This window comes from Aotus nancymaae, unplaced genomic scaffold (assembly GCF_030222135.1).
Source record: "Aotus nancymaae isolate 86718 unplaced genomic scaffold, 86718_ANA_hifiasm-v0.15.2.pri h1tg000032l_0, whole genome shotgun sequence".
Lineage (NCBI taxonomy): Eukaryota > Metazoa > Chordata > Mammalia > Primates > Aotidae > Aotus > Aotus nancymaae.
In genome coordinates this window covers 25979776-26005556 of record NW_026988445.1, presented here as the reverse complement: position 1 = coordinate 26005556, position 25781 = coordinate 25979776, and the positions used below count along the sequence as shown (strand labels likewise).

The following is a 25781-nucleotide window of genomic DNA, read 5'->3' as shown; positions in this document are numbered from 1 at the left end:
TTTACTGTTACCTGGTTGCAAGCAATAAAAAAGAGAAAAGATAAAACTGTGGTTCAAATGCAATTTTATATCAGTTCCTGCTTTTCTGTAATCAACTATTCTATTAAAACAAATGGCTTCCTTAATTTGAAAATGTATAAATTAGCTATGCAAAAAACTGGGAGAACCTATATGCAAATAATAAAAATTCGGTGGTTACCTATAATTGTGTTCCTCTTCCACACTACATTGAAAAAAAAGAGTTCTGAGGGTTAAGGTTAAGAAGAGAAAGAAAACTGTAGCAAGATCTCAAAATGATAAGTTAAAAGATATAACTATCTTATTTTTCAATTCTGGCGTTATGAATAATTACTATTTCATTTTCTACACTTTGCTGCACTTTCCAAAATTTCTACACAGAAGATATAATCTGGAAGAAATGAAAAATGATTTCAGCAGCAAGAACATGTAATGAGTGATTACATGATGATTAAAAGAATAAATATTTCTTTCTAGGCTATTTCACCAAACAAACACGACCTGATTCACTAGCTAATACTCCCGCCTTCCAAAGCCACACGTGAAAACCAAACTGGCTCCAAGAATAACTGGAACCTCCTTTCCCATAATTCCCCTCTTTCTAGTTTCCCATGAATCCAAGGGCCTTAAACCCGACACTACTACTAGAAAGTTAACCCGCCCCCTCATTCTTTACTGGCCATTCACGATTGGTCCCGCCCCACCTGTTAGTGTGAGGCTGTTGATTGGATAAGAACGGGGGCCGGTAGGCGGGACGGCTTCTGACAGCCGGCGCGGAGGCGTGGCCATAGCCGCCCAGAAAATCTACCCAGGCTGCCTTAGCACCATGTACCGAGCACTCCGGCTCCTCGCGCGCTCGCGTCTCCTCGCGCGGGCTCCTGCCTCAGCCTCAGCTTCGGCTTCCGGCTTGGGTGGCGCGGCCGTGCCCTCGTTTTGGCCCCCGAACGCGGCTAGAATGGTGAGCGCAGGCTGCCGTCCCCCGGCCTCCCCGCGGTGACCTTCAGCCCTCCTGCCTGCTGGCCCGGGCGCCCGCGGCTTGGCTGGAGGGATTCCCCGCGAGTCCGGGTTGCGCCGGACTCTGGGCTCAGCGCCCGTGCCGGCCTCGGGACGCCTCCTCCGGCGCAGGGATGGAGCCGCAGCCCGGGAGGGCGCTTGGGGAGGGATGGCGGCTGGCGGAGAGGGTCCCGCTGGGCTCGCTCCCGGCGCCTCCTCGGAGCCCTCCCACGCGGGCCTAGGCCGGGGCGTTCTGGGGTAACTGCACACCTGCCGGCGCAGAGGCCCCCAGCCCTGGGGCGCTGCCCTCAAAGACAGTGCCGCGGTGGGCGGAGGGTGCTGGGAGAGGGGCGGCTCCCGCAGCGTCCTGCTCCTCAGCTGGGCCTTCTTGGCCGACACTGGCCGCCTGTGCATCTAGTGGTTTCTGAAGTGTGGTTTGTTTCGCCAAGGGCCACTGCACTGCTTTCAGGCCCTCCAAGGGGGTGGAAGATTCTTCGAAGATTTTACTTCTCTCGAAATTGCCTGTTCAGTTTGTTAGGCTGATTATGGTTTTCCCATAACTTTTAAAAACACTTAAATTCCGAATACTTTGGGCAGAGTGTTCTGAAGCATGTTTGAGCAGATTGGCCGGGACCTAACGGTTGCTGAATCAGTACTTTGTATTCAGAAAGACAGCTAAGAAACTTAAAGATCCAGGATTAAGTTATGACATGCTTACCTAAGCCCTTTTGCACTGTAGAGTGTCACCTTTAGTAACGCAGGCTTTTTAAAAGCTTTAAATACATGTGTGTATTGTTAGGAAACGCTTGAGAAATGATAGTTGAGGAAGAGTTCATAGTTCTGCACTCTGGTGTAGCATGAGGTTTGCAATCTGGGATGTGATTTCAGTCGGCTGGGCGCCGGTGGCTCACCCTTGTAATTCCAGCACTTTGGGAGGCTGAGGCGGGTGGATCACTTGAGGTCAGGAGTTCGAGACCAGCCTGGCCAACATAGTGAAACCCCGCCTCTACTAAAAATACAAAAATTAGCTGGGCGTTGTGGGGCGCACCTGTAATCCCAGCTACTTGGGAGGCTTAGGCAGGAGAATCGCTTGAACCTGGGAGGTAGAGGTTACAGTGAGCCGAGATTGCACCACTGGATTCCAACCTGGGCGACAGAGAGACACTACATCTCAAAAAAAAAAAAAAAAAAAAAGTAAGCTCTAAATAGATATGTATATTGTTAGGAAACGTTTGAGGAAGGGTTATAATTCTGCTGTCTGGTGTAGCATGAGGTTTGCAATCTAAGAGATGTGATTTCAAATCTTACTCTGCTTCTCATTTGAGACTGGACAAGTTGTCTTTGTGCCTCGGTTTCTGTATGCAAAATTGAAATACTTACAGCTACTCAGCAAAACTGCAAATGTGAAAATACCATGTAGTGAGTGCTCTTTAAATAAATGCTCCATCTAGGGTATTTCAAAGGGCCAGTACTGTTTCTGAACTATAAACTTGAAGATAATTTGATTGGTCACTATTCCTACTGTATACCACCATACTACAGAATCAGAGATGCTTTGTATTCCTCGAACTCCCTGGTCTAATAATTTTAGGGCATTTTAAAACCTTTACACATTTATAAATTTATTTTTTATTTATTTAGTATTTTGTAAAGGGAAGAAGACTGGAGAACTTTTGAATCTATCCTGTTGATGCAAATGTCAAAAAATAGCAATGCCTTGCTTTTAGGGTTGTGATGTTAGCTAAAATCAGATGAAGGTAGTTTTTGTTTTTTATAGTTCTGATGTTTTTTGTTCTCTAACCATTCTCAGCTCCAAAATCTTCACTGGTTTTGTTAAAAGTTCTTCCTGTTGCTAATATTGAGAATTTCACATAACCTTTGGTGCCCTGTGGTAACTTTTATTTAAAAGAACACATAAAAATTCATTCAATAGAAACATAGTGTTTATTGAGTGCCTTCCATTTTTCAGGCCCTCTAAATAAGACAGTCCCTATGGGGATAGAGTTTTACAGACAATGTTTTATTCCTATCTTTAGGGGAGATTAAGTAAGCAAAGCAGTTAAATAAGCAAAGAAATCACATATGAATAATTAGTGTGATCAATACTATAGAGGAGAAAAAGTGCATTGAGAATGAGAATATTTAACAGGCAGACCAGCATGATACTGACTTGGTAGCATGGTAGCATATATATAAATAGTGTTTATATATATATATATATACACACACACACACACACATAATGTTTATAAATTTCATATATATGTGAATATGCATATGTAATTCATTTATATGAATAATGTTTATATATAAATGTTTATAAATTTCAAATCATCATTCTCAGACCATTTTCAAAAGTTCTCAGTAAAATAAGCATTAAAGTATGTACATTGAATTGGCCAAATCTTGACCAATAATAAGCTTACTCTTGAAATGGAAAAGATTTCAAAGTCTTTATATTTATCAACAGCATAGTATCTGAGCTCAATAATCTGTCTTTAACTCCTGCGTTAATCAGTTTGTGTGACAAAGAGTTCTCAAGGAAAGACCTGAAAGTAAGGAAGAGAATGAGAATTCAAATAGTACTTTTTTGTCTTTCTGATACTTAGTAAGGTTTCTTTCTCCTTAACAGCTGGTAAGATGCAATTACTTTTGATACTTGGTTTCTTTTCAAGTTGTGACAGTGTTTTATTCTCATCTTTAGGCAAGCCAGAATTCCTTCCGAATAGAATATGATACCTTTGGTGAACTAAAAGTGCCAAATGATAAGTATTATGGCGCCCAGACCGTGAGATCTACGATGAACTTTAAGATTGGAGGTGTGACAGAACGCATGCCAGTAAGTGGCATTTGTGGAAATGTTGGCTTATTTTGGACATAGTAGGCTATCATTCGCCAGTCACTTTATAAATAATTATTTTTCAGAGTTAAAATGTAAAGTTATTAGAAAAGTGGCTTTATGAGTAATAAGATGTTCTCTTTCACTAAAGTGTTAAAGAACTTTTTGAAGTATTAGCATGCTATTATTTTGAGCCATCACTATAAATATTTTGGATTTAAAAAAAAAATTATTTTAAGTTCCGGGATACATGTGCAGGATATGCAGGCTTGTTGCATAGGTAAACATGTGCCATTGTGGTTTGCTGCACCTGTCAATCCATCACCTAGGTATTAAGCCCCACATTAGCTATTTATCCTGATGCTTCCCCTCCCACCACAGGCTCCAGTGTGCATTGTTTCCCTCCTTGTGTCCATGTGTTCTCATTGTTCAGCTCCCACTTATAAGTGAGAACATGCGGTGTTTGATTTTCTGTTCCTCTGTTAGTTTGCTGAGGATAACAGCTTCCAGCTCCATCCATATCTCTGCAAAGGACATGAGCTCATTCTTTTTTATGGCTGCATAGTATTCCATGGTAGAAATGTACCATTTTTTCTTTATCCTTTATTGGTGGATGTTTGGGTTGATTCCACGTCTTTGCTATTGTGAATAGTTATTTTGGGTTTTTATTTGATAGAATTAAATGATTGTCTTTTCATTCTTGCTGGGTGTTTACAAATTTTTACTAGGATTTTACAGTTTGTAAACATTTTTATTTCAATACTCATTCTTTTTCCCCCCCCACTAATTTAAAACTGAGATTTTTTTTTTTTAAATTACACTTTGTATTTTGGTTTCGGTTTCAAAAAAAGTGTATAATACACAACACCAAGTATTACTCTTTACCATGTCTAACATATAATAGATAATATTTAAGTATTTATTCAATGCCATATGAATGATTAAATGATGAGAAAACTTTCTACCACATTTCATTAAATTTAGGATGCCATCAATTAGAAGATACACCAATATATACCACTAAGAAAGAAAAATGCTACCAATTAAGGTTGTGACTTACTATTGATTGTAAGATACATCTTGATTTCAGAGATGTTAAAGTGTGAAAAGAATTGAGAAATACATAACATATTCTACTGGAGCCCAACCGGAGTATGAAAAATAGTCAATGCAGGATAGGCTAGTAAGCCTAGAAGTAGCCAGGCTTCATCCGGTGAGATATTGTTTAACAGTTATCTTATAAATATGCTTATATTTTAAATAATTTTAAGTCACTCCTAAGCCTTTAAGACTGACTCTTGACAGATTTATAGAACTTAACAACAGGCAGCTGAATCTTTGAAGAAAGATATCTTTGTCATTGCTATCTACAGCCTGCTTGGTGGTGAGGTAAACATAGTTGGACTGTGTGGTTGGGTGACAAAGGGTCATGACCAATACTAAAATAATCTCATATTATTCAACTTCAGAGACGAAGGAGGAGGTCAGCCCCAGCCAGCGTTGGTGGGAGTGAGCATGGCTGCTATTTTAATTGACCTGTTTCATCCGGGGTGTTCTGGTGGGGCATGGTTGCTGCTGCTGCTGCTGCTCCAGAGACAGCACAGCCATTGGGGTTGCACATCTGTGACAGGCAGACACCTGGGGTCTCAATTTTGTCACATTTGACTTCATGTGGATTCATTTCCTGAACTTTATTACATGTAAAACAGACTGTGTGTACTCTAAACTGAGTAGTATGATTAAACTCAACCCTTTTTACCTGAGGTCCAAATGAAAACAAAGCTAAAAAGATTATGAATGTCTAACGTGAGTAAATGAAGAATAAGGTGACCTGTCTTTTCTCCCCAGTGATATATTTTGTCATTTGTGTGTGTGTGTGTGTGTGTGTGTGTGTGTGTTTGTTCATTGAACCTCCTTCAGCTATGAACGGTCTGTGAATGACCTTTTTTTATTTTTACAGTCCATAAACACTGGGGGTCATTAACTCCATTCAGATGGCCAGTGTTGATTGGCACTCACCTTTGCCCTTGGTAGTGGTTCAGCCCACCACCACAGTGTTTATTCCTGTGGAAATTTAAATCTCCATTTGTTTTCATGTTTAAAGCTTTTAAGTTTCTAATCCCGTGTACCATCTGCCCCCATTTTGTTTGGGTAAGATATGTCTAATGTTTTAATTTTAGTTACTTAAAATTGAATTTAAAATTTTCTGGTTTTCCTTTTCTCTTTGCTCCTCAGCTTATACTTACTCTGGTCCAGGTTTATGTGTTTAATGTGTCTTATTTATTACTTGTCTTTCTTTTTTTTTCTACTTTGATTCCTCTCTGAGGGTGACAGGTTCTCTTTTATACATTCATCATTCTCTTCGTTTCCTCCCTTCTGCTCTTTACCTGTTAAAACCTGGTATGGGATCTATACAACAATCTGTATTATTAATTTTGACAAGAACTCACAATTCACTTGTCTTACAATAACTAGATTTTCATTTCGGTTTATCCTTTTCAAGCTTGGTGAGGTGATTTGGGATTTTAAAATATGGTTATGTGTATTGGAAGCTGTCACCTTTAGGTCTGGAGAAGCTTGGATTTAAAAAAATAATTCTAAGAGAAATGTTCAGGAAGTTATTAAGTATTAAGGGTTTACTAGCTAAGTAGACTATATTGCTTTTTGGCCTTGGGTGAAATAATAACCCAGTCAGTAACTGGTAGTCTCATACTGATTGGCAGTTAAATATGTCATTTTTTTTTTTTTTAGAGTCTTATCTCATCTTTATATATCCAGATCTCACCACAATATTTGGGATATGGTGCATACTTCATCCTTATTTACTGAATTTAACTGAATTCTTTTTCCCAGGTACAAGGTATAGGAGGTATTTGACAGTTTAAAACAAACCACAACATTATGTTAGCAATTCATGAATTAGTACTAAATTTTTTATGATGTTTGTTTTTGTTTGTTCATAAAAATGCACTGCTCTTACCAAAAAAGACAAACAAAAAAAAGATACAAAAAAATTCCTTTATCTCCTTAACCAAAAGAGAGGAAGGAAACATTTATAATGTAACATGGGATCCAGTGGGGGAAAATAATGGCTTTTGCTGGTGGAAAGATTGAGTACTATTTGTTTTTATATATAGTGTATGAAATAAACACATACACATGTGTGTATAGGATGAGTAGTACGTCATATACGTGTGAATATGTATGTGCATGTGTATGTATGTGGGAGGCATACACACACATGTATGTGAAGAGTCAATGTGTTTGCTTTTATTTGGTTCCTTAAGCAATAGATCTATGATAATGTTGATTCTTGGTTCATGAATTTCTATCTACAATCTTTCTCTATATCCTAAACATTTTAGAGCTATAGTATTAACTTGTTATTGTTTTATGTATAGCTTTTGCATCTGCCAAAATAATAAACTTTTATGCTTAATTAAAATTGCAAATTTGAAATATTTTTCTGATTAATTTTAGACCCCAGTTATTAAAGCTTTTGGCATCTTGAAGCGAGCAGCTGCTGAAGTAAACCAGGATTATGGTCTTGATCCAAAGATTGCCAATGCAATAATGAAGGCAGCAGATGAGGTAGGAGGTGATAAGTGTGTTTACTTAATAGCATCAGACCATGTCATACTCTGGATAATGATATGCTCTGGCAGAAGGAAAGGGGAACTGTGAATTCTTGAATTAATGAATTTTAGGGTAGGGTGGTAGCATTATTTTTAGTGATGATATTAATATGGTGCTTAAAATATGGCATTGTGACAAAATTTCTGGATGATTTTATACCTTTTGTTTTTAAGCCTCTTGATATTCCTTGTTAATTTATATAGTTTTAAGAAAATTTTTCGAAAAGATATTGTTTGAACTTTGATTTCTTATTTTATGTATAAATCTTTTTAAAACTAGTGATTATTTGACAATGCATGAGAATGTAATTTTACCAATGTGCTAATAACATTGTCTTAAAGAAGCAATCAGAGGTAACAGAACTGTATATATAATGTTGTTAATTACAGCATTATTTATAATAATGAAAACAAATTAGACAATACCCAAGTATAACAGCTACTTATATAAATTATATTTATATTGTAAATTATAGAAAATTACCTTTTTAAAGATTGGTGTGAGCAAAGCCTAACCTATGAGAAATAGGGAGGAAAGTTTGCAAAAATATATGTATTTTATGATCCTAATTTTGTTTAGGATAAAATGAACAATGTTTATTTTCTCATACACACCACACACACACACACACACACACACACACACACACACACCCTCATTGCATTAGAGACTGGAGATGCCAACATGCTAATAGTCATAATTACTAAGCAGTGGAACTGTAGTGACTCTCAGTTCTCAAAATTTTCTACACTAATCACATATTTTTATGTAACTAGAAAAAGGTTTTATTTTACTGTGGACCAGTTGTTCAAGGTAATAGATTTCTCAAGTGCAATCTGATTTTTTAAGCTAAAATCATTCCAGAAGGTTAAGCACCCACACTTTACAAAGCACACCATCCAAAAACTACACAAAAGCTGAAAGTATAAAAATACAACAAAAATAGGGGCAAAGCTGGGCAGTGTTTATTTCTACATTTGGTGATTACTGCTCATTGGACATCTGTGCAATGAAGTAGCTATTAGTGAACTCACATTTTCAAGTCACTAGCTCATTATCATGCTGACTCTGGCAGTAACATCTGTTGGATATTCCTGCTGAGCATCAACAACAAATATATCTAAAGACTAAACATATTTGCCAGCCTTAACAGGTGGCTCTCTATTAGAGGAGGCACTTGGAGAAAAATAAGAAAGATGGCTTTGATTCTCTTTTCATTTGAAACCAGTGAATTGTCATGCCATTCAGTATAGATAATATTTTACTTTTTAGAGTATCTGTGGTTGGAGCAAGTGATGCTTCAGAAGCTTAGATCTGTGGGTCAACTATATTCAAACTCTTTGGCATAATCAGCAGGTCATTTAGCATATGAAAACAATGAACATATTTAAAATAGTTCTATAAATGGAACATATTTAATTATGGTTGATTAAAATTGTGAAATAAATATTTCCTTTTTTAAAATACTCATTTTTAACTTTTCTGCAGGTAGCTGAAGGTAAATTAAATGATCATTTTCCTCTCGTGGTATGGCAGACTGGATCAGGAACTCAGACAAATATGAATGTAAATGAAGTCATTAGCAATAGAGCAATTGAAATGTTAGGAGGTGAACTTGGCAGCAAGAAACCTGTGCATCCCAATGATCATGTTAATAAAAGCCAGGTCAGTATGTAAAAAACTTCTTTTTTGTTGTTATAAATTGAAAAGCATACCCGAGATTTATCTCGTAAAACAAGCGTTCATTTTATGGTAAGGAGAGTTCATTATTTAAAGGATAAGCCTTCTTACATTCCTTATTTCTTTTAGGAATCTTGGCTTTATGTCTCAGTCCTTACAAAAATTACTTTTAAGACACCTGAATTTAGTGTATATTTTATTTTATTATTTGGCTTATTTTTAAAAACTCTATTTTGAAATAATTTTAGATTTATAAGGGAATTACAAAGATAGTTCATATAGTTTCTATATTCCCTTCACTCAGCTTCCCTTAATATTAACATCTTATATAACCATGGGACATTTATCAAAACTAAGAAATTCATTGATACAGTGCTTTTAACTAAACAACAGACTTTTTTAAAAAACCTCAGACTTTTTTTTAAAAACTTAGTTTTTCCACTTAATAGAAACTTTTTTAAAAACTGAAGATTTCCCCAGTTTTTCCACTCAAATCCTTTTTCAGGATCCACTCAAGGCTATACATTACATTTAGTTACATGTCCCCTTAGTTTCTTCCAATCTGTGACAGTTTCTTGGTCTTTTGCAATTGTCTCATTCCTTTGGGGCTGCAATAACAAAATACAATAGATTGAGTGGCTTATAAACAATAGAAGTTAATTTGTCACAATTCTGACAGCTAGAAGTCCAAGATCAGGCCACTGGCCAATTCATTGGCTGATGGGGGCCCACTTTCTGGTTTTGTAGATAGCCGTCTTTTCTGTGTCCTCATATGGTGGAAGGGACAAGGGAGCTCTCTAGGGTCCCTTTTTTTATAAGGGCACTAATTCTATTCATGACCTAATCACCTTGCAAAGTCCCCATCTCCTAATACTATTATCTTAGGGGTTAGGATTTCACATAGTAGTGACCTTAACACTTTTGAAAGTAGTGGTCAGGTATTTTGTAGAATGTCCTTCAATTTTGGTGTGTCTGATGTTTTCTCATTTGACTGAGACTTTTGAATTTTTGAGAAAACTATCACAGAAATAAAGGGCTCTTCTCATCGCATCATATCAGGGGTTCATGGTAGCAACATGACTTGTTACTAGTGATGTTAACCTTAATCATTTGGTTAAGCAGGAGCTTGCCAGATTTCTCTAGGGTAGAATTATTATTTTTCCTCTTCTATACTCTGTTGTTTAGAAATAGGTCACTAAACCCTGCTTGCATTCTGGGCAGTATATTTGAGCTTCAGTTTCTGGAGGGAGGAATATCAAAAAATTTTCGAACTTTAAAATCACTGTAGTAGTTAATAGTGCTACCTTGAGGCTATGCAGATATCTTCTTTTTCCTTAAACTTTTTCCCACTATATTTAGCATTCACCAGGGGATCTTGTCTACAGCAATTACTTCAGTGGTGTTTTAATAGTGATTTTTCAGTTTCTTTATTCATTCTATATTTGTTAATTGAATTTTTCTGCAAGGAATATTTGTTCTCCCTGTCCAATTTATTTATTTATTCAGTTATTTGTGTATATCAGTATGGATTTATGGTTATTTGTTTTATTCTTCAGGTTATAATCCCAAACTTTTGTTTATATTGTTGCTTAAATTCTTTCAGCTTTGGGAACCCAATTCCATTGGCTCTTGTGTCCTTTAGGCATGCCATCATCCTTTTATTTTTCTTAAGCATGTTCTAACTTTTTGGTACCTTAAGATGCTCCAAGCTCACCATCTTGTATTGTTTCTGTGCCAGCCTTAGAAACAGCCATTTTTCAAGGCACTGTTGGAAAATTTTTATAGGAAAATGATATTTAGAAACAGATCTGGATGCTAGGTATAATATATTTTTAAGTAGTGAGGAAGAAGTTTTTTCATGTAAGTTCATTGTTTAAAGGATTTTTCCAGTCTAATACTTTCCTTTAAATATGAATTTATCTTTTATATATACTGAAGTCTGAAATCTGCTTCAGAAAAGTAGAGTTATAGGTGAAACATAATTGACTACATGTTGATAATTATTTAAACTATTTGAATTTAGATGACAGGTACCTAAGTGTTTATTATACCATTCATCCTAATTTTGTAAGTACTTTATATTTTGCATAATAAACAGTTAAAATATATAAATAATGTGTCTTGTTAAATAACAGTATACGTGTGTGTGTGTGTGTGTTTAGAGATGATATTTCACTCTGTCACCTAGGCTGGAGTGCAGTAGAGTAAGCATACTTTACTATAGCTTCAAAATGCTGAGTTCAAGCGATGCTCATGCCTTGGCTTCCCAAGCAGCTGGGACCACAGGCACACACCACCATGCCTGGCTAACTTTTTAAATTTTTTTAGAGATAGGGTATTGCACTGTTGCCCAGGCTTGATCCCCCTGCCTCAGCCTCCGAAAGTGCTGAGATTATAGGCATGAGCCACTGCACCCAGCTTGATACTATGTTTTGAAAGTACAGGGTCAACAGTTGAGGGAAGAGCACTGAGTGTATACTACCTAGTTAGGTCTCAGGTTTGCCAGTTGCTGAGTATTTTGGCATTTATACAATCTCTTTGAGGGCTTGGCTTTCCTATTTTTAAAGTGGTGACCTACTGCACAGAATTTTTCTAAACTTAATACATAAAGAGCTGTTTATGAAAGACTGTATGCACTGTATAATTGTAAAATATTCAATTGTAAGATATTGAATATATAATTCAATAATTGATATAATTTGATATAAGATATTCAACTACAAGTATAGTTGTTGACTATACTTCTCAATATTTTGCTGTCATTTATTAGCAGGCAGATTTATAATAAGTATTGTATATATTATGCAATACATTCAGTATACTTAATGTATATAATACAATTCTGAGTATGTATTAGAAATGAGGATGCTGCTTATTTGATTCTAATACTTACCTATGACATGCCACACATAAATGTAAATGAGCTGAGTTTTGAGTAGAGAGTTTTTAATTGAGAAGTTTATTTTTGTTGCCTCTGATTTAACATTTTATACTTCTTTTGAAAAACTTCCAACAGAGCTCAAATGATACTTTTCCCACAGCAATGCACATTGCTGCTGCAACAGAAGTTCATGGAGTACTGTTACCAGGACTACAGAAGCTACACGATGCTCTTGATGCCAAATCCAAAGAGTTTGCGCAGATCATCAAAATTGGACGCACTCATACTCAGGATGCTGTTCCACTTACTCTGGGGCAGGTATAGGAGTTTGACTAATTTTATTCAATTTAGAGCTTGATACAAATGGCCAATGTGTCATCCTTGAAATATGACTGGTTTAAAAGGCCAAATTTATAACCGTTAACTTCAGTGACAGAGATTGTTCTGTACAACCAATCAGTAATTTTTAATGACATCCAGAACAAAAGCAAAGTGTACTGGCTATAAGCCAGACTCAGACAGACTGCTCGGTTCAAATCTTAGCTTTGCCGTGTATAACTATGGGACCACAGGGAAACCATTTAGCCTTTCTATGCCTCAGTTTTCTGAGGTATAAAATGAGGAAAATAATTGTCATTCATAGGATAGTCGTGAAGTTCTAATAAGCTGATTCATGTAAAGTGCTTAGAAGCATGCCTAGCACATAGTACGTACCCATTAATGTTAGCTGCCGTCATTGCCACCGTCGTCACTGTCATCTCCAGCAGTATCATCATGGTTTGTCTTTCTTACCTAAATTATTTAAAATTTAATTTTAAAGTGATTAAACAAGGTAGATCTTTTTTGTTTTGTTTTGAGATGGAGTCTTGCTCTGTCACTCAGGCTGGAGTGCAGTGGCGCAATCTTGGCTCACTACAACCTCCACCTCCCTGGTTCCAGTGACTCTCCTGCCTCAGACTCCTGAGTAGCTGGGTACAGGCTTGCACCACCACGCCCAGCTAATTTTTTTATTTTAAATTTTTTTAGTAGAGATGAGGTTTCACCATCTTGGCCAGGCTGGTCTCCAATTCTTGACCTCGTGATCCGTCCGCCTCGGCCTCCCAAAGTGCTGGGATTATAGGCGTGAGCCACCACACTTGGCCAGTAGATCTTTTTAAGATGTTTTTGACGACCTGTGAAAGGGATACTACTCTCTTCTCCAAGATACTAGAAAGTATTTTCATCTTTTTTTATCAATGCCTTAAGGAATATCTAGTAGTATGCATTGTGGAGGAAATGTAAGGAAATATGGGGAATGATTTTTGTTTTAGTAAACTCACACTCCAATTCGAGTAGCTTAATTTCATTATGGAAGGAATGAGGACAACTTGAAATGAGAAATTGAAAAACAAATGATGGGACTAAATTGAACTCACTGGATTAAGTTGCTTCTTAAGGCTGTGTCTCATTTCTCTTTGCATCATCAGTACTTAGGACCATGCATAATTTTGAAGGACGAACAGTATGTGTGTTTGAAACTTTCGAATATTCCTCAGGTTTCCAATTTTAACCTTTTTTTGGTGTTGAAAACCACAATACTAAATACCATTTGGGCCATGACTCAGCCTCCTGTGTAAAATCATCATTCTTCCTATTATGACTGAAAATTATATTTTTCTGTTTGACTTTATCAGAAGCATTTATATTTGCTTTCATTGGGATTGTTTTTTGAGTTTGTGCATTGTCCCCTAGTCAAAGTATATTTTATAAGTGACTCTAGCTAGGGTGTATGTGTGTGTGAGTTTGTGTATATATACATAGTCATGTGTTGCTTAACAATGGGGATGTTTTCTGAAAACTGCATCCTTAGGCAATTTCATAGTTGTGTGAACATCGCAGTGTATACTCACACAAACTTAGGTAGTATAGTCTTCTATACACCTAGGCTATATGGTATAGCCTTTTGCTCCAAGGCTACAAACCTGCGCAGCATGTTATTACATTGGATACAATAGGCAATCATAACACATGGTATTTGTATATCTAAATGTAGAAAAGGTACAGTAAAAATGTGGTTTTATGTTAGGGTACCACTGTTGTCTATGTGATCTGTCGTTGGCTGAAACATAATTATGTGGTGCATGACTGTATAATCAGATGCATCAAGTCTACCTATAATTTGTTATATCTTTTGAAATGTTTTCTTTAGAACAGCATGAAATCCTAGCACTTATCATGGCTTTTTAGTGTTTTCAGGCAGGAGAAAAGGATTGATTTAGTGTACCCAGTTTATGCCTTTTGTTTCTGCATAGCTCTTAATAGAGCCTTTTCTGTGTTCAAACCATGATAAATTCTGTGGTTGCCTTAATTAAAGCATGCCATAATTTGGGAGCCAGTGTTGATACTGGCACATAGATGCTATGATCTGACTCTACTGTTCACCTCCTTTTCTTTTTGGAAGGTCTTTGAATGCAAACTGTTACCTTCCTGTGCTATTCAGTGAGTCATTAGCTTCCCAAGTCTCTGGAGAATGTCCTCATATTTCCTGTAAGGTTTATACACTAAAATTGTATGGAGAAGATTTCTATGTTTGCATTTTTTGGGGGGAGATGAGTTACTATTTTTTTTCTATCAAAGCTGTCTGAGACATCCCAAAAAATAAGATACCACTTCAGTTTCTTTAGTAGACTGCAAGTAAACCAATAATTTAGTAAAGTTGTTCTTTTTAAAGTTTGTTTCCTGTGCTGTTTTTCTTTGGTTTCTATTAAAAGACTAAATTATAATAAATGAGTTGCATGTTATCAGTGGCATTGTCCTACCTTACGGTTCTATAAAGCCTCATCCTTCCCTATACTTTACTCATCATAAGATTTGAAATAGTATAAATAAAACTTGATTAGCTTATAATTTTGTATTCTGAAAGGTATTTTTAAAAATTTCTATTTACTGCCATTAATTTGTAAGCTGTTAGGAATTACTTATTCTTACTTTAATTTTCTTTTCAGGAATTTAGTGGTTATGTTCAACAAGTGAAATATGCAATGTCAAGAATAAAAGCTGCCATGCCAAGAATCTATGAGCTCGCAGCTGGAGGCACTGCTGTTGGTACAGGTTTAAATACTAGAATTGGCTTTGCAGAAAAGGTTGCCGCAAAAGTGGCTGCACTTACAGGTTAGTGGTCATGGGAATGATTTCTCATTTTCATTTCTCATTATACATGGTCTGTGTATTTTCTGGCTGTTCTTGTCTTGAATTCTTGTGAATTTAAAGTTAGAAATAATATAATTCTATCAAATATGTGTTTTTTATCTGTTTCTGAAATTGGAATTTTAATTCTTTGGCTTTAAAATTTTTTTCCATATAGGAGTTTATACAGTATGCCATTAAAATCTACCAGTGTTAGCTTTGTTTACTGGGTAGTCTTCAATTATTTTCCCTTTAAAGTTTTGAATAGCAATTTTCAAAATAGGCAGAAAAAACTGACTTGAGTTAGTTATTCAAATAGTAAATATATTGTAGACAGACTTAATTTCTTTTTTTTTCTTATGTCATACTGTGATAATTCTTTGAATTATTGACCTTTTTGAATCCTGTCTTTCCTTTAGTAGACAGAGTACTATACTTCAGGTAATGATAACTATGATTAGGGCCAAGTTGTCATCTTCAGAAAACTATTAAGATGCAGATATTACCAGAGGGTTAGGGAAGAGATAATTATACACTACACATGATAGCCTACCATGTGGCTATCAAAATATACCATGTAGTTATACCATGTAGGTATACCAAAATATACCATGTAGTTATGCAAAATTTGATTTGTCTTTAAATCAAATTTTCATAGAAAAGAACTCTACTTTTAGGGTTTGGCAAATGTAGATTTTTAAAATTTAACATGAGGAATATTAACCGAGAACATCGAACTCATTTTTGCACTGTATTTTTACAGGGGATCTTGTGGGCCCCTGGCTAGTGGAGAGAATGGAGCACAGTAAAGTGAACAAAGAAACTTTTCAAAATTGTATTAGGGGCTGAATGTGGTGGCTCACACCTGTAATCCCAGCACTTTGGGAGGCCAAAGTGGGCAAATCACTTGAGGTCAGGAGTTCGAGGCCAGCCTGCCCAAGATGGTGAAACCCCATCTCTACTGAAAATAAAAAAAAGTTAGCTGGGTATGGTGGCGGGCACCTGTAATCCCAGCTACTCAAGAGGCTGAGGAAGGGGAATTGCTTGAACTCTGAGGGAGGAGGTTGCAGTGAGCCAAGATCGCACCACTGCACTCCAGCCTGGGTAACAGAGCAAGAATTTGTCTCAAAAAAAAAAAAAAAAAAAAAAAAAAGAATAGAAAAAAATTGTATTAGGAAAGGAGTGTGGAATAAACTAGAATGAATTCCCACATAATTTTTATCTTTACTCAAGCATAGTCAGGCATCATATACATGTGTTTAGAATAGGATTGTGTTTCAATACATTTATTGTACTTGTTATTTCATCTTTTAAATGTAGTCCTGGCTAAGCACAGTGGGATTACACACCTGTAATTCCAGCACTTTGGGAGACCAAGATGGGTGGATTGCTTGAGCCCAGGAATTTGAGACCAGCCTGGGCAAATGGCGAAACTCCATCTCTACTAAAAGCTAAAAAATTAGCTGGGCATGGTGGTGTGCACCTGTAGTCTTAGCTACTCTGGAGGCTGAGAGGGGAGGATTGCCTGAGCCATGGAGGTTGAGGCTGCAGTGACCTGTCATCAAGCCACACTGCACTCCAGCCTGGACAACAGAGTGAGAACTTGTCTCAAAAAAACTTAAAAAATGTAATACCAGATTCTTTGTACTCCTTTAGGACTTCTTTAAAAAATGTAGACAAAATTTGAGTCTTAAGTAAATATTTTTTTCTGAAGGAAAATTTTTGTTTTTTTATATGGAACTTTCTGTTTAACTTGCTGATAGTAGAAAAATGTTTAATTTAATTTGTTCACCCATTTAGGTTATTTTTTCTTGTCTTTAGGCTTGCCTTTTGTCACTGCTCCAAATAAATTTGAAGCTCTGGCTGCTCATGACGCTCTGGTTGAGCTCAGTGGAGCCATGAACACTGCTGCCTGCAGTCTGATGAAGATAGCAAATGATATTCGTTTTCTGGGTTCTGGTCCTCGGTCAGGTCTGGGAGAACTGATCTTACCTGAAAATGAACCAGGAAGCAGTATCATGCCAGGTAATCACATAGCTAGTAAATTTTGGAGCTAGAACTTGACTAGATCCTAGGCATTCTTAGCTATGGAGCATGTCTTTTTTGTTTAAAGTTATTCCAAAGCTGGATATACAAGGCACGCTATTTCAGAATGTCTGTGGTCCTCTGATCAGGACTTCTGGGAACATCACCTAACAAGATAGGAAAAAAGAATCTGACTTAGCAGCAAGTATTTTGAATCCCACATTAGAAAATGTAGAACAGGCTGTTAAAGTGATCAGCATGGGTTGAGTAAAAAGAAGTTATACCAAACTTCACTTACTTCATTTTTTGCATTGCATTATGTGCCTGTTAGACATAGCAAGTGACACAACACTGTATGTCTGGATTTCTGTACGTCATTTGATAGATTCGCATGATAGTCTTTGATTCCAGTGGAGAAGTGTGGGCAGTGTTGGCAGATGAATGTAGCTGGGTGAACAGTGACATTTAAGGAGTGACTAATGAGGTGATTTCAGTCTAGAGGAATATCTTGGTAACAAGCTGAAGGGCTCTGCCCTTCAACATTTTACTGGTGACTGAGGGTGAAGGAAGAGAATACATGCTAATCATATTAGCAGATAACAGAGTTGAGATAGCAATACTATGGATGATGGAACTGAGATCCATAAAGGTCTTTGTAGCTTGGGCTAAAACTGACAATGTAACTTTTAATAGTGAGAAAGAAAGGCCTGACTCTAGATTTTTTAAAAAACTTATGCATCTGGAGAATAAGAGGAGATGAGATTTTGTTTTAAAGTACTTCGTGTTGAAAAATGACATCAGGGTTTAGTTGATTACAAACCCAAGATGATTGCCGAAAGAAAGAGAAATGGGGAATCACAGATAAAGGAAATAATCTACCGAATAATCTTTCCAGTGTGTTCACTTGTACTGGTCAGAGGAATCTGGGTTGCTTGATTCAAACTTGAGCTTGTCCAAGGAGTATGAGCAGGGTAGTGGGGTTCCAGAGACTCGTGTGATAAATAGGACAATTTTAGCTTAGCATCACTTTCCCCTAGGAAGCCTCCCTAGTGTTAGTGAACAGTCGCTTTTATAAGTGCTCTGATAGTGGCATGCACTTCTCTGTATTTACCCCTTATAATTGCCAGCTCTTTCTCCATAGCCTCCAAGTTCTGCAAGGGCAGGGCCTGCATCTTTCTTACTCACCATTGTATATTGAGTGCCTGGCTCCATAAATATTTATAGAATGAATGAAAATCATGAAGGTGGACAACTATATTTAATGTGTAGGTGTGGCTGCTCATTAACCATTGAATGATTCAGTTTGTGGCTACCCGTCTCACTTTCCTTGGTTGGTTTGTTTCATTAAATTACACTGATGGTTGGGCCTTGCTTTATTGTATATCTTACTTTATTTAATGAAATTAGATTTCTTTATTTTCCTAATTATTTGCATAAATTCTAATCTTATTCTGTCATTGGTGGTTTTCTTGAAGGCAAGGTGAACCCTACTCAGTGTGAAGCAATGACCATGGTTGCAGCCCAAGTCATGGGGAATCATGTTGCTGTAACCGTTGGAGGCAGCAATGGACATTTTGAGTTGAATGTTTTCAAGCCAATGATGGTAGGCTTTCAGTCTGACTTTTAATGTTTTTTGACCAAAGGCTAATTATCTTGGTTTTGTGTTTCGTAAAGACTTCTAGTGATTCCACATTGAGTAGTTGGGTGACATAAGTAGCAGTTGGAAGTCAAGCATTTATTAAGTTAGCAGAATAATCCTAGATATTAGAAATTAACTGACTTTTACCCTAAGCAATTTGATGGGTTTTTTTTTAATAGCCCCAGTTTAAGAAAAATAAAACGCCTCCCCACAACCCTGTCTCCTTCTCATGCTGCTGCTTTCTTCTTTCAAATTCAGTCTTCTTGAAAGAATGACGCATACTCACTTTCATTTATGCTAGAGTCACCACAGCCCAGCATAGCCCCCTCCACACATGCTTGAATTATTCTCCCAGTTGTTGGTAACTACCTCAGTCCAACGGGCATTGCACAGTTAGTTCTTCTCTTACGAAGAGCTATGTTGACTCTCCCTACTTGAAACATTCTTCATCCCTGGTTTCTTGAACATTTTTTCACCAGTTCTCTTTCTGTGCCCTGTCAGTCTTTCTTTCATTGTTTGGCTTTACCTTTCCACATACTTGAAAACATTGCATCCATCAAAACTGTTCATTTTCTTTCACCTTTACAAAGATTGTTAGATGCATTGTGTCATTTCTCATCCAGTTTCCTCAGCTTCATATAGTGGAGCTGTTGCCATCATTTAGAGTCCTTCATTCGTACAAAGTGTTATTAGGGGCTTACTTCCTCTTGGAATCCGTTGTAAATTCTCATTTTAATTTGATAAGAATATGCAAATGATAAATACTAAGTATATTGGATGTATTCACTAAATATTTATTGAGTACCATTTTGTATCAGGCACTGTACTGGATACATAAGAGAGACAGAGCAATGAAAAAGACAGGTGTCTTTGCCCTCATGGAATGTATGTTCTAGTGGTAAATAAAAACACAGGTCAAAGCAGAATTGAAACTGTTAAAATTTTGCTCTCAGATCAGATTCCAGTTAACATTAGATACCCAGTATATACAGATACATAACAATAAATGTCTTGTTAATCTTTTTAAAAATTTATTTTAATATAAAATAAATAATGATAATATTTGCCTTATTGTAAGGTCATTACCAGAAAATCAAAACTTAGATTGTTGTGTCTTCTATTAAAGTCCATTGTTGGAAGTCTAGTTTTCAGACCCTGGAGTTTTAGACCAGAGGATATTAGGATGTGTATACATCTTAATAAATAATTGGAAAAGTTGCTTTAAAAAAAAAGCCAAAACAAACTAATTGATTTTATACTGTTTTTAAACATTATATGAAAAATTATTTTACAGTGACTCGAATATTTGTTTTGTTAAAGCATGGAAAACCTGGAAACTTGGTGATCATTAGATTTTGCCCATTGTCTCACATTCATGCTGAACTTTGGAACCTCTGCATCTTTGCTCCTCTTTCTTCTGCATGGAAGATTCTTCTTCTTTCTCTGGCTAAGTCCTCTCCATAAAATAGGATTTCACCAGTTCCTACAACTAGAATTAATTTCTCTTTGTCTATGGTCTCTAACACTTCAGACCTCTGTTTAACATACTTGCTATGGATATTTTATGTATTAGTCATTTGTATTTATGTTTTTTTCACCTTTTTTAGATTTCTGTGCCTTCAACTGTTCATGCTTTCTTTCACATTTGTTTCCTTGAGTACACTGCCTTAAAATTTGTAGGAGGAGTTTTATATGTTTATTGAATTGTATATTTGCTATCAACCAACAAATAATAAATAATGTTATTGGACAAAAAACATGTTGCCTTAGTAATGTCTGTCTGTCTGTCTGTCTGTCTGTCTCTCTCTCTCTTAAAGATTAAAAATGTGTTACACTCAGCCAGGCTGCTGGGGGATGCTTCAGTTTCCTTTACAGAAAACTGTGTGTTGGGAATCCAGGCCAATACAGAAAGGATCAACAAGCTGATGAATGAGTCTCTAATGTTGGTGACAGCTCTCAATCCTCACATAGGTAAGCATTTAAGGAATAATAGTATCATTTTGAATACAAAATTAAAAAGCTACAACATTTTTAAGAGACAAGTGGATCAGTGTTTGAGAGCAGCAAAGTTCTTTTGGATATGGTTTTAGTAAAATCTCAAAATATTTGAAATTGTGTGGAATATTTATACAAGTCACATTTATGACTTGTATGGTGTCATAGTGCTTTCAAAACTTGATCTGTTATGCCTCATTTTATTTGAAATGTATTCAGAAGCACTAGTTCAGACTTATTTTAATCTTAATGGACTTCATATGCTAAATATTCTATGCAGACCATTGGGGAAGTTGTTTTTAAGAGCGTCAGTGGAATAAAAAAAAAAAAAAGACCGTCAGTGGGTAATGTCACTAGGTGGCACTGCTGATTAGCAACATGGAATGAACAGTTCAGAAATGGAAAGTTACAATTAAAACAAAAAGGTTATGTATTCATTGCTTCTAGAGAAAGGGAGGGAGGAAAATGCAGATATTTGGTCTAAAACCATGCTATTATAAGCCTTTTTCAAAATTGTAAATATTTTATTATGTAGAATCAAACATAGATTTGAGTTGTGGACTGGCCATAGTGATCCCCATTAAATAAACTGTTTTCACTTTTGTAGATTTTTGAGGCATTATGTTGCATTGTATTATGATGTGTTAAAAGCCTTTTTCCCATTTCTCCCTTCTGCTAAACTGAGGTTAATATATTTTCCGATTTTCTATTATGGAACAAGTAATGATTCACTCATTTGGCATAAGATGGCTACTACTTTCAGACATTCTTCTATAATCCTGAACTTTCAAGGGAAATTTTATATTCCTCGTTTTATATCAAGCTATAATTTCAATTTTTAAAACTTAGAGCTCACTTGACGCTTTTAGATAGCGCTGAGCCCGGTATGATGTCAGTTTTTTGGTGTAGTATTGAGATTGGTAATAATGTTTAATGCATTTAAAATTATGGTACATCAGCTACATCTGGAAAAGTATAAAAGGGAATCCAGAGGCTCATGTGAGCAGTTTTCATCAGATCTTTACTTCAGAATGTGTTGCCAAAACTTTTAAGTTAGAGGTGTCTCCTAAAGTTGAATGATTGGTAAATCTTTCTTAGAATCAACTTATTGTGACATAAAAAGAATTGTTAGATGCCATATGAGAGTGAGATGGGTCAACACTATCTCACTAGTTGACTGCGTGTGAGCCTTACAAGCCTCTGAGTCATGAGTTTCCTATATTCTCATTATGTACCAGGCTGGTTGTTGATAATGTCTTATTGGACTTGACAACTGAAAGTGGGAAGCATCAATGGTTAGACTTTAAAGCCATTATTAAAATAAAAGTATTGGATATATTGATCCTAAGAGTTGAACATGCAAATTCTTTCTCAAAGCTTCTCTGCTTTACGAAAGATGCCCTTTTCAGTAAATGGCATCAGTAAATGCCCTTTCAGATCAGTAAATGCCCTTTTCAACATATTTAGCATTCACAAATTCAGTTAAGTAAAAGCATTAACTATGCTCATAATTTCCTTTATAGCTGGTTAGCAATTGCATACTGACACATGCCATCTTGTTGAATTGATGATCTATACTGCCTCAGCAAGCTTATTCCTTTTGGTCATATTTCTCTGATCTTGTTTTTTTATTTTTTTCTCCCTCATTGATTTCATTTTCATTCCTACTTTTTCCTCTCGGCTTAAAAAATATGTATGTTAAGACAAGACAACTTGCAGAACTGCACTGCCACTACTTTTGTTAATTTGAAAAGCAAATAACTCTGAAGTAAACAGTATGCCTGTGATCTTTTGTACAGTCTGTATTTCTGCCAAAAATTCCACACTTACGTCCCTGTAACATCTGGGAGGGGTGAGGGGATAGAAGCCATTGCATGGAGAGCCATGTGGAGGAGAGCCATGTGGACAAGAGCCATCGGAAGCAGCTCTGGAGGTGCCTCTCCCCTGGCCCTGCCTGCCCCTGCCTCACTGCCAGGACCTCTCACCTCTCACAGCCACTCACCACAGTTGCCAGACCTGCAGTGCGGTATTTGCTGCAGGACTGGAGCATTTAGCTTGTTAATGCTTCCTTAGAAAGATAATTGTTCCTAGTTACACATGTTGTTTGAAAAATATACCCAGATGTATATTTTTATGTCTTGGTGCTATAATTTCTACTTTTTCCCCTTCAAAATATCTAAGTTAGTGGAAAATGTCAACTTACTAACAAATCTGTTGGAGAAAGTGAGGTATGTTTAAGTCTTTATTTCTTTTTTTTTTTGAGACGGAGTCTCGCTCTTGTTACCCAGGCTGGAGTGCAATGGCGCGATCTCGGCTCACTGCAACCTCCACCTCCTGGGTTCAGGCAATTCTCCTGCCTCAGCCTCCTGAGTAGCTGGGATTACAGGCACGCGCCACCGTGCCCAGCTAATTTTTTTTGTATTAGTAGAGACGGGGTTTCACCATGTTGACCAGGATGGTCTCGATCTCTCGACCTCGTGATCCACCCGCCTCGGCCTCCCAAAGTGCTGGGATTACAGGCTTGAGCCACCGCGCCCGGCCAAGTCTTTATTTCTTAAGAAAAGTAAATGTTTTATTCTATATAAGAAATGACAGGTATTGAGATTATCACTGTTAACTATTTTTAAAAGCAAAAAATGTCATTTAAGAGGCCCATGTAGCATCAATATCAAGTAAACAATTATGTTACCTTTTGCTTTAGAAAACCAAATTTTACTACTAACCCATATGTCATCTTTTTGTTTTTTCTTCAGGGTATGACAAGGCAGCAAAGATTGCTAAGACAGCACACAAAAATGGATCCACCTTAAAGGAAACTGCTGTTGAACTTGGCTATCTCACAGCAGAGCAGTTTGATGAATGGGTAAAACCTAAGGACATGCTGGGTCCAAAGTGATTTAAATAAATTTATAATGAAAATAAACATGTATAAAATTTAAAAAAACAGACTCCTATTTCTTAAAACTGGGTAAGTTTGAAAGGAAACTGCTGTTTAACTTAAGTATCTCTAGCAGAGCAATTTGATCAGTGTATAAAACCCTAGAATGTGCTAGGTCCAAGGTGAGTTAAAAAGTGTAAAATAAAATACATTTATAAAATAAAAAAGACAACAGACTTAAATTCTCTATGTTAATTGACTTGTGTTAGAGTTGAATCTATGCTATTTGTGCATGTTGTCTTTATTATTTCGCAAGTTAGCAATTTTTAAAGGGTTTTAATTTTAGGGGTAATTGGTGGTTTAAAAAATTGCCTTACTATATCTTATTATCTCATTCCCAAACCATGTCCTTACCCATCTTTTATTTCCCTTTGGTTTGGAGACACAGTGGCCAAGCCCTTCTGAGTGGGGATATATATATGTGTGTGTGTATATAATAGGATAGGTTAAGAAAACTGGGACATACATATCCTGTGTGTTAAACACACACACCTATCCCTCCAACCTATTTCTGTTATCACAAAGAGACCAGATCAAGGCCAGGCATGGTGTCTCAGGGAGACTGACTTTGGGAGACTGGACGTTGGGAGACTGAGGCAGAAAGATCACTTGAGCCTAGGAGTTTGAGGCCAGCCTGAGCAACATAGTGAGATCCCTGTCTCTAAAAAAAATTTCAAAAAAATTGCCAGGCATGGTGGTGCACGCCTGTATTCCCAGCTACTCAAGAGGCTGAGGTGGGAGGATTCCTCGAGCCCAGGAAGTCAAGGCTACAGTGAGCTGAGATTGCACCACTGCACTCCAGCCTGGGTGACAGAGTAAGACCCTGTCTCAAACAAACAAACAAAAAAAAGACTGGGTTAAAAATTACAGGACAAGGATTAGAAAGATAAAGGGAACAGGCAGGAAGATTGGAAAGAAAGGAAAGATGTCCTGAAAGTGAGTCTTGTTCATTATCTCAAGTGCCAAGATTTTTTAGTGGAAATTCATTTGAAACAACCTTAGGGGATTTTGCATTAGCAGTTATAGGGAGATGTGGAATAGGGTGACCCAAACCCAAAGCTAAGGAACATATTTAAAATAGAACCAACGTCTACTAAGTAGGGAGTTGGAGCAGGCATTTGGTTTATTTTTTCTTCTTCCTCATATAATAATTAGGATTACAAGGGAAACTCTCATGAACTAAAACATCTCATTTGTAAGTAGTACTCTATCAGGTAAATTTTTAAAAATGGGATATTTTTCCCTAATATTCTTGGAAAATCAGTCATGTTAACACCAGCTCCTCTGTCATAGTTTGAAGTAGTTATTTTATATAGAATTTAAAAGTGTAATTTAAAAAGTTCTAGAAACATTGTGATGAAAGCTGAAGTTTATATTTTTCTAATTTCTTAAACCTGAATGTTCACTCTTAAAAGGGGGTTCAAACTTTAAAAATGGAACTATAGACAGCCTATAGGATCTACATTTAGCCCACACAATACTGTTTCTGCCAGTGTTCTTCAGGTGGTGATGAGATGATGCTTGTGTAGCTTGCTTTAAAACAAGGCGTGCTTTCCCTTGGTCCATTTTGTTTGTTTTTTTAAAAAGATTTTTACTGGAAAATAAAGTTGTGAAACAATTTATCCACTATGATATTGAATATTTTACCTTAGCAGGCATTCTCAAACTAAATAGACTGTCATTTGAGGGTCACTAGAGACACAATGACTTATGTAATAAAGATTACAGCAGATCAAGTTCCTAGCCTCAGACAGTCTTTGCACAGCTGTCTGATATGTCCCAGCATATTATAGGCCATCATGGAATCCTTTGAGTCAACAGTCATCTTTGTGTGATGTTAGTGAAGTAAAAATGCTTTATGATGTAATCTAAATAAGGCTTTTAGAATTCCCTGTTGTACCAAAAGTGAACTTCCGTGTTTTTTCACTAGGGGCAATTTTGTCTCCCAGGGAACATTTGGCAGTGTCTGGAG

The 25781-nt window shown here is 36.7% G+C and overlaps 1 protein-coding gene across 2 annotated transcripts; it reads left to right on the top strand.

Moving 5' to 3' along the window:
* Positions 1-811: 811 nt before the first annotated feature.
* FH (fumarate hydratase) lies at positions 812-23815 on the top strand. 2 transcript variants are annotated; one of them, XM_012443720.2, is made up of 10 exons: positions 812-976; positions 3716-3850; positions 7331-7441; positions 8975-9151; positions 12183-12365; positions 15032-15197; positions 17034-17237; positions 18713-18840; positions 20694-20847; positions 23625-23815. In XM_012443720.2, the coding sequence occupies exons 1-10, from the start codon at positions 845-847 to the stop codon at positions 23765-23767; spliced, it is 1533 nt and encodes a 510-aa protein (XP_012299143.2). In that variant the 5' UTR covers positions 812-844; the 3' UTR covers positions 23768-23815. The 2 variants fall into 2 exon arrangements, with proteins under 2 accessions (XP_012299143.2, XP_012299144.2); XM_012443721.3 differs by lacking the exons at positions 812-976; positions 3716-3850 and adding an exon at positions 4889-5063.
* The last annotated feature ends 1966 nt before the right edge of the window (positions 23816-25781 follow it).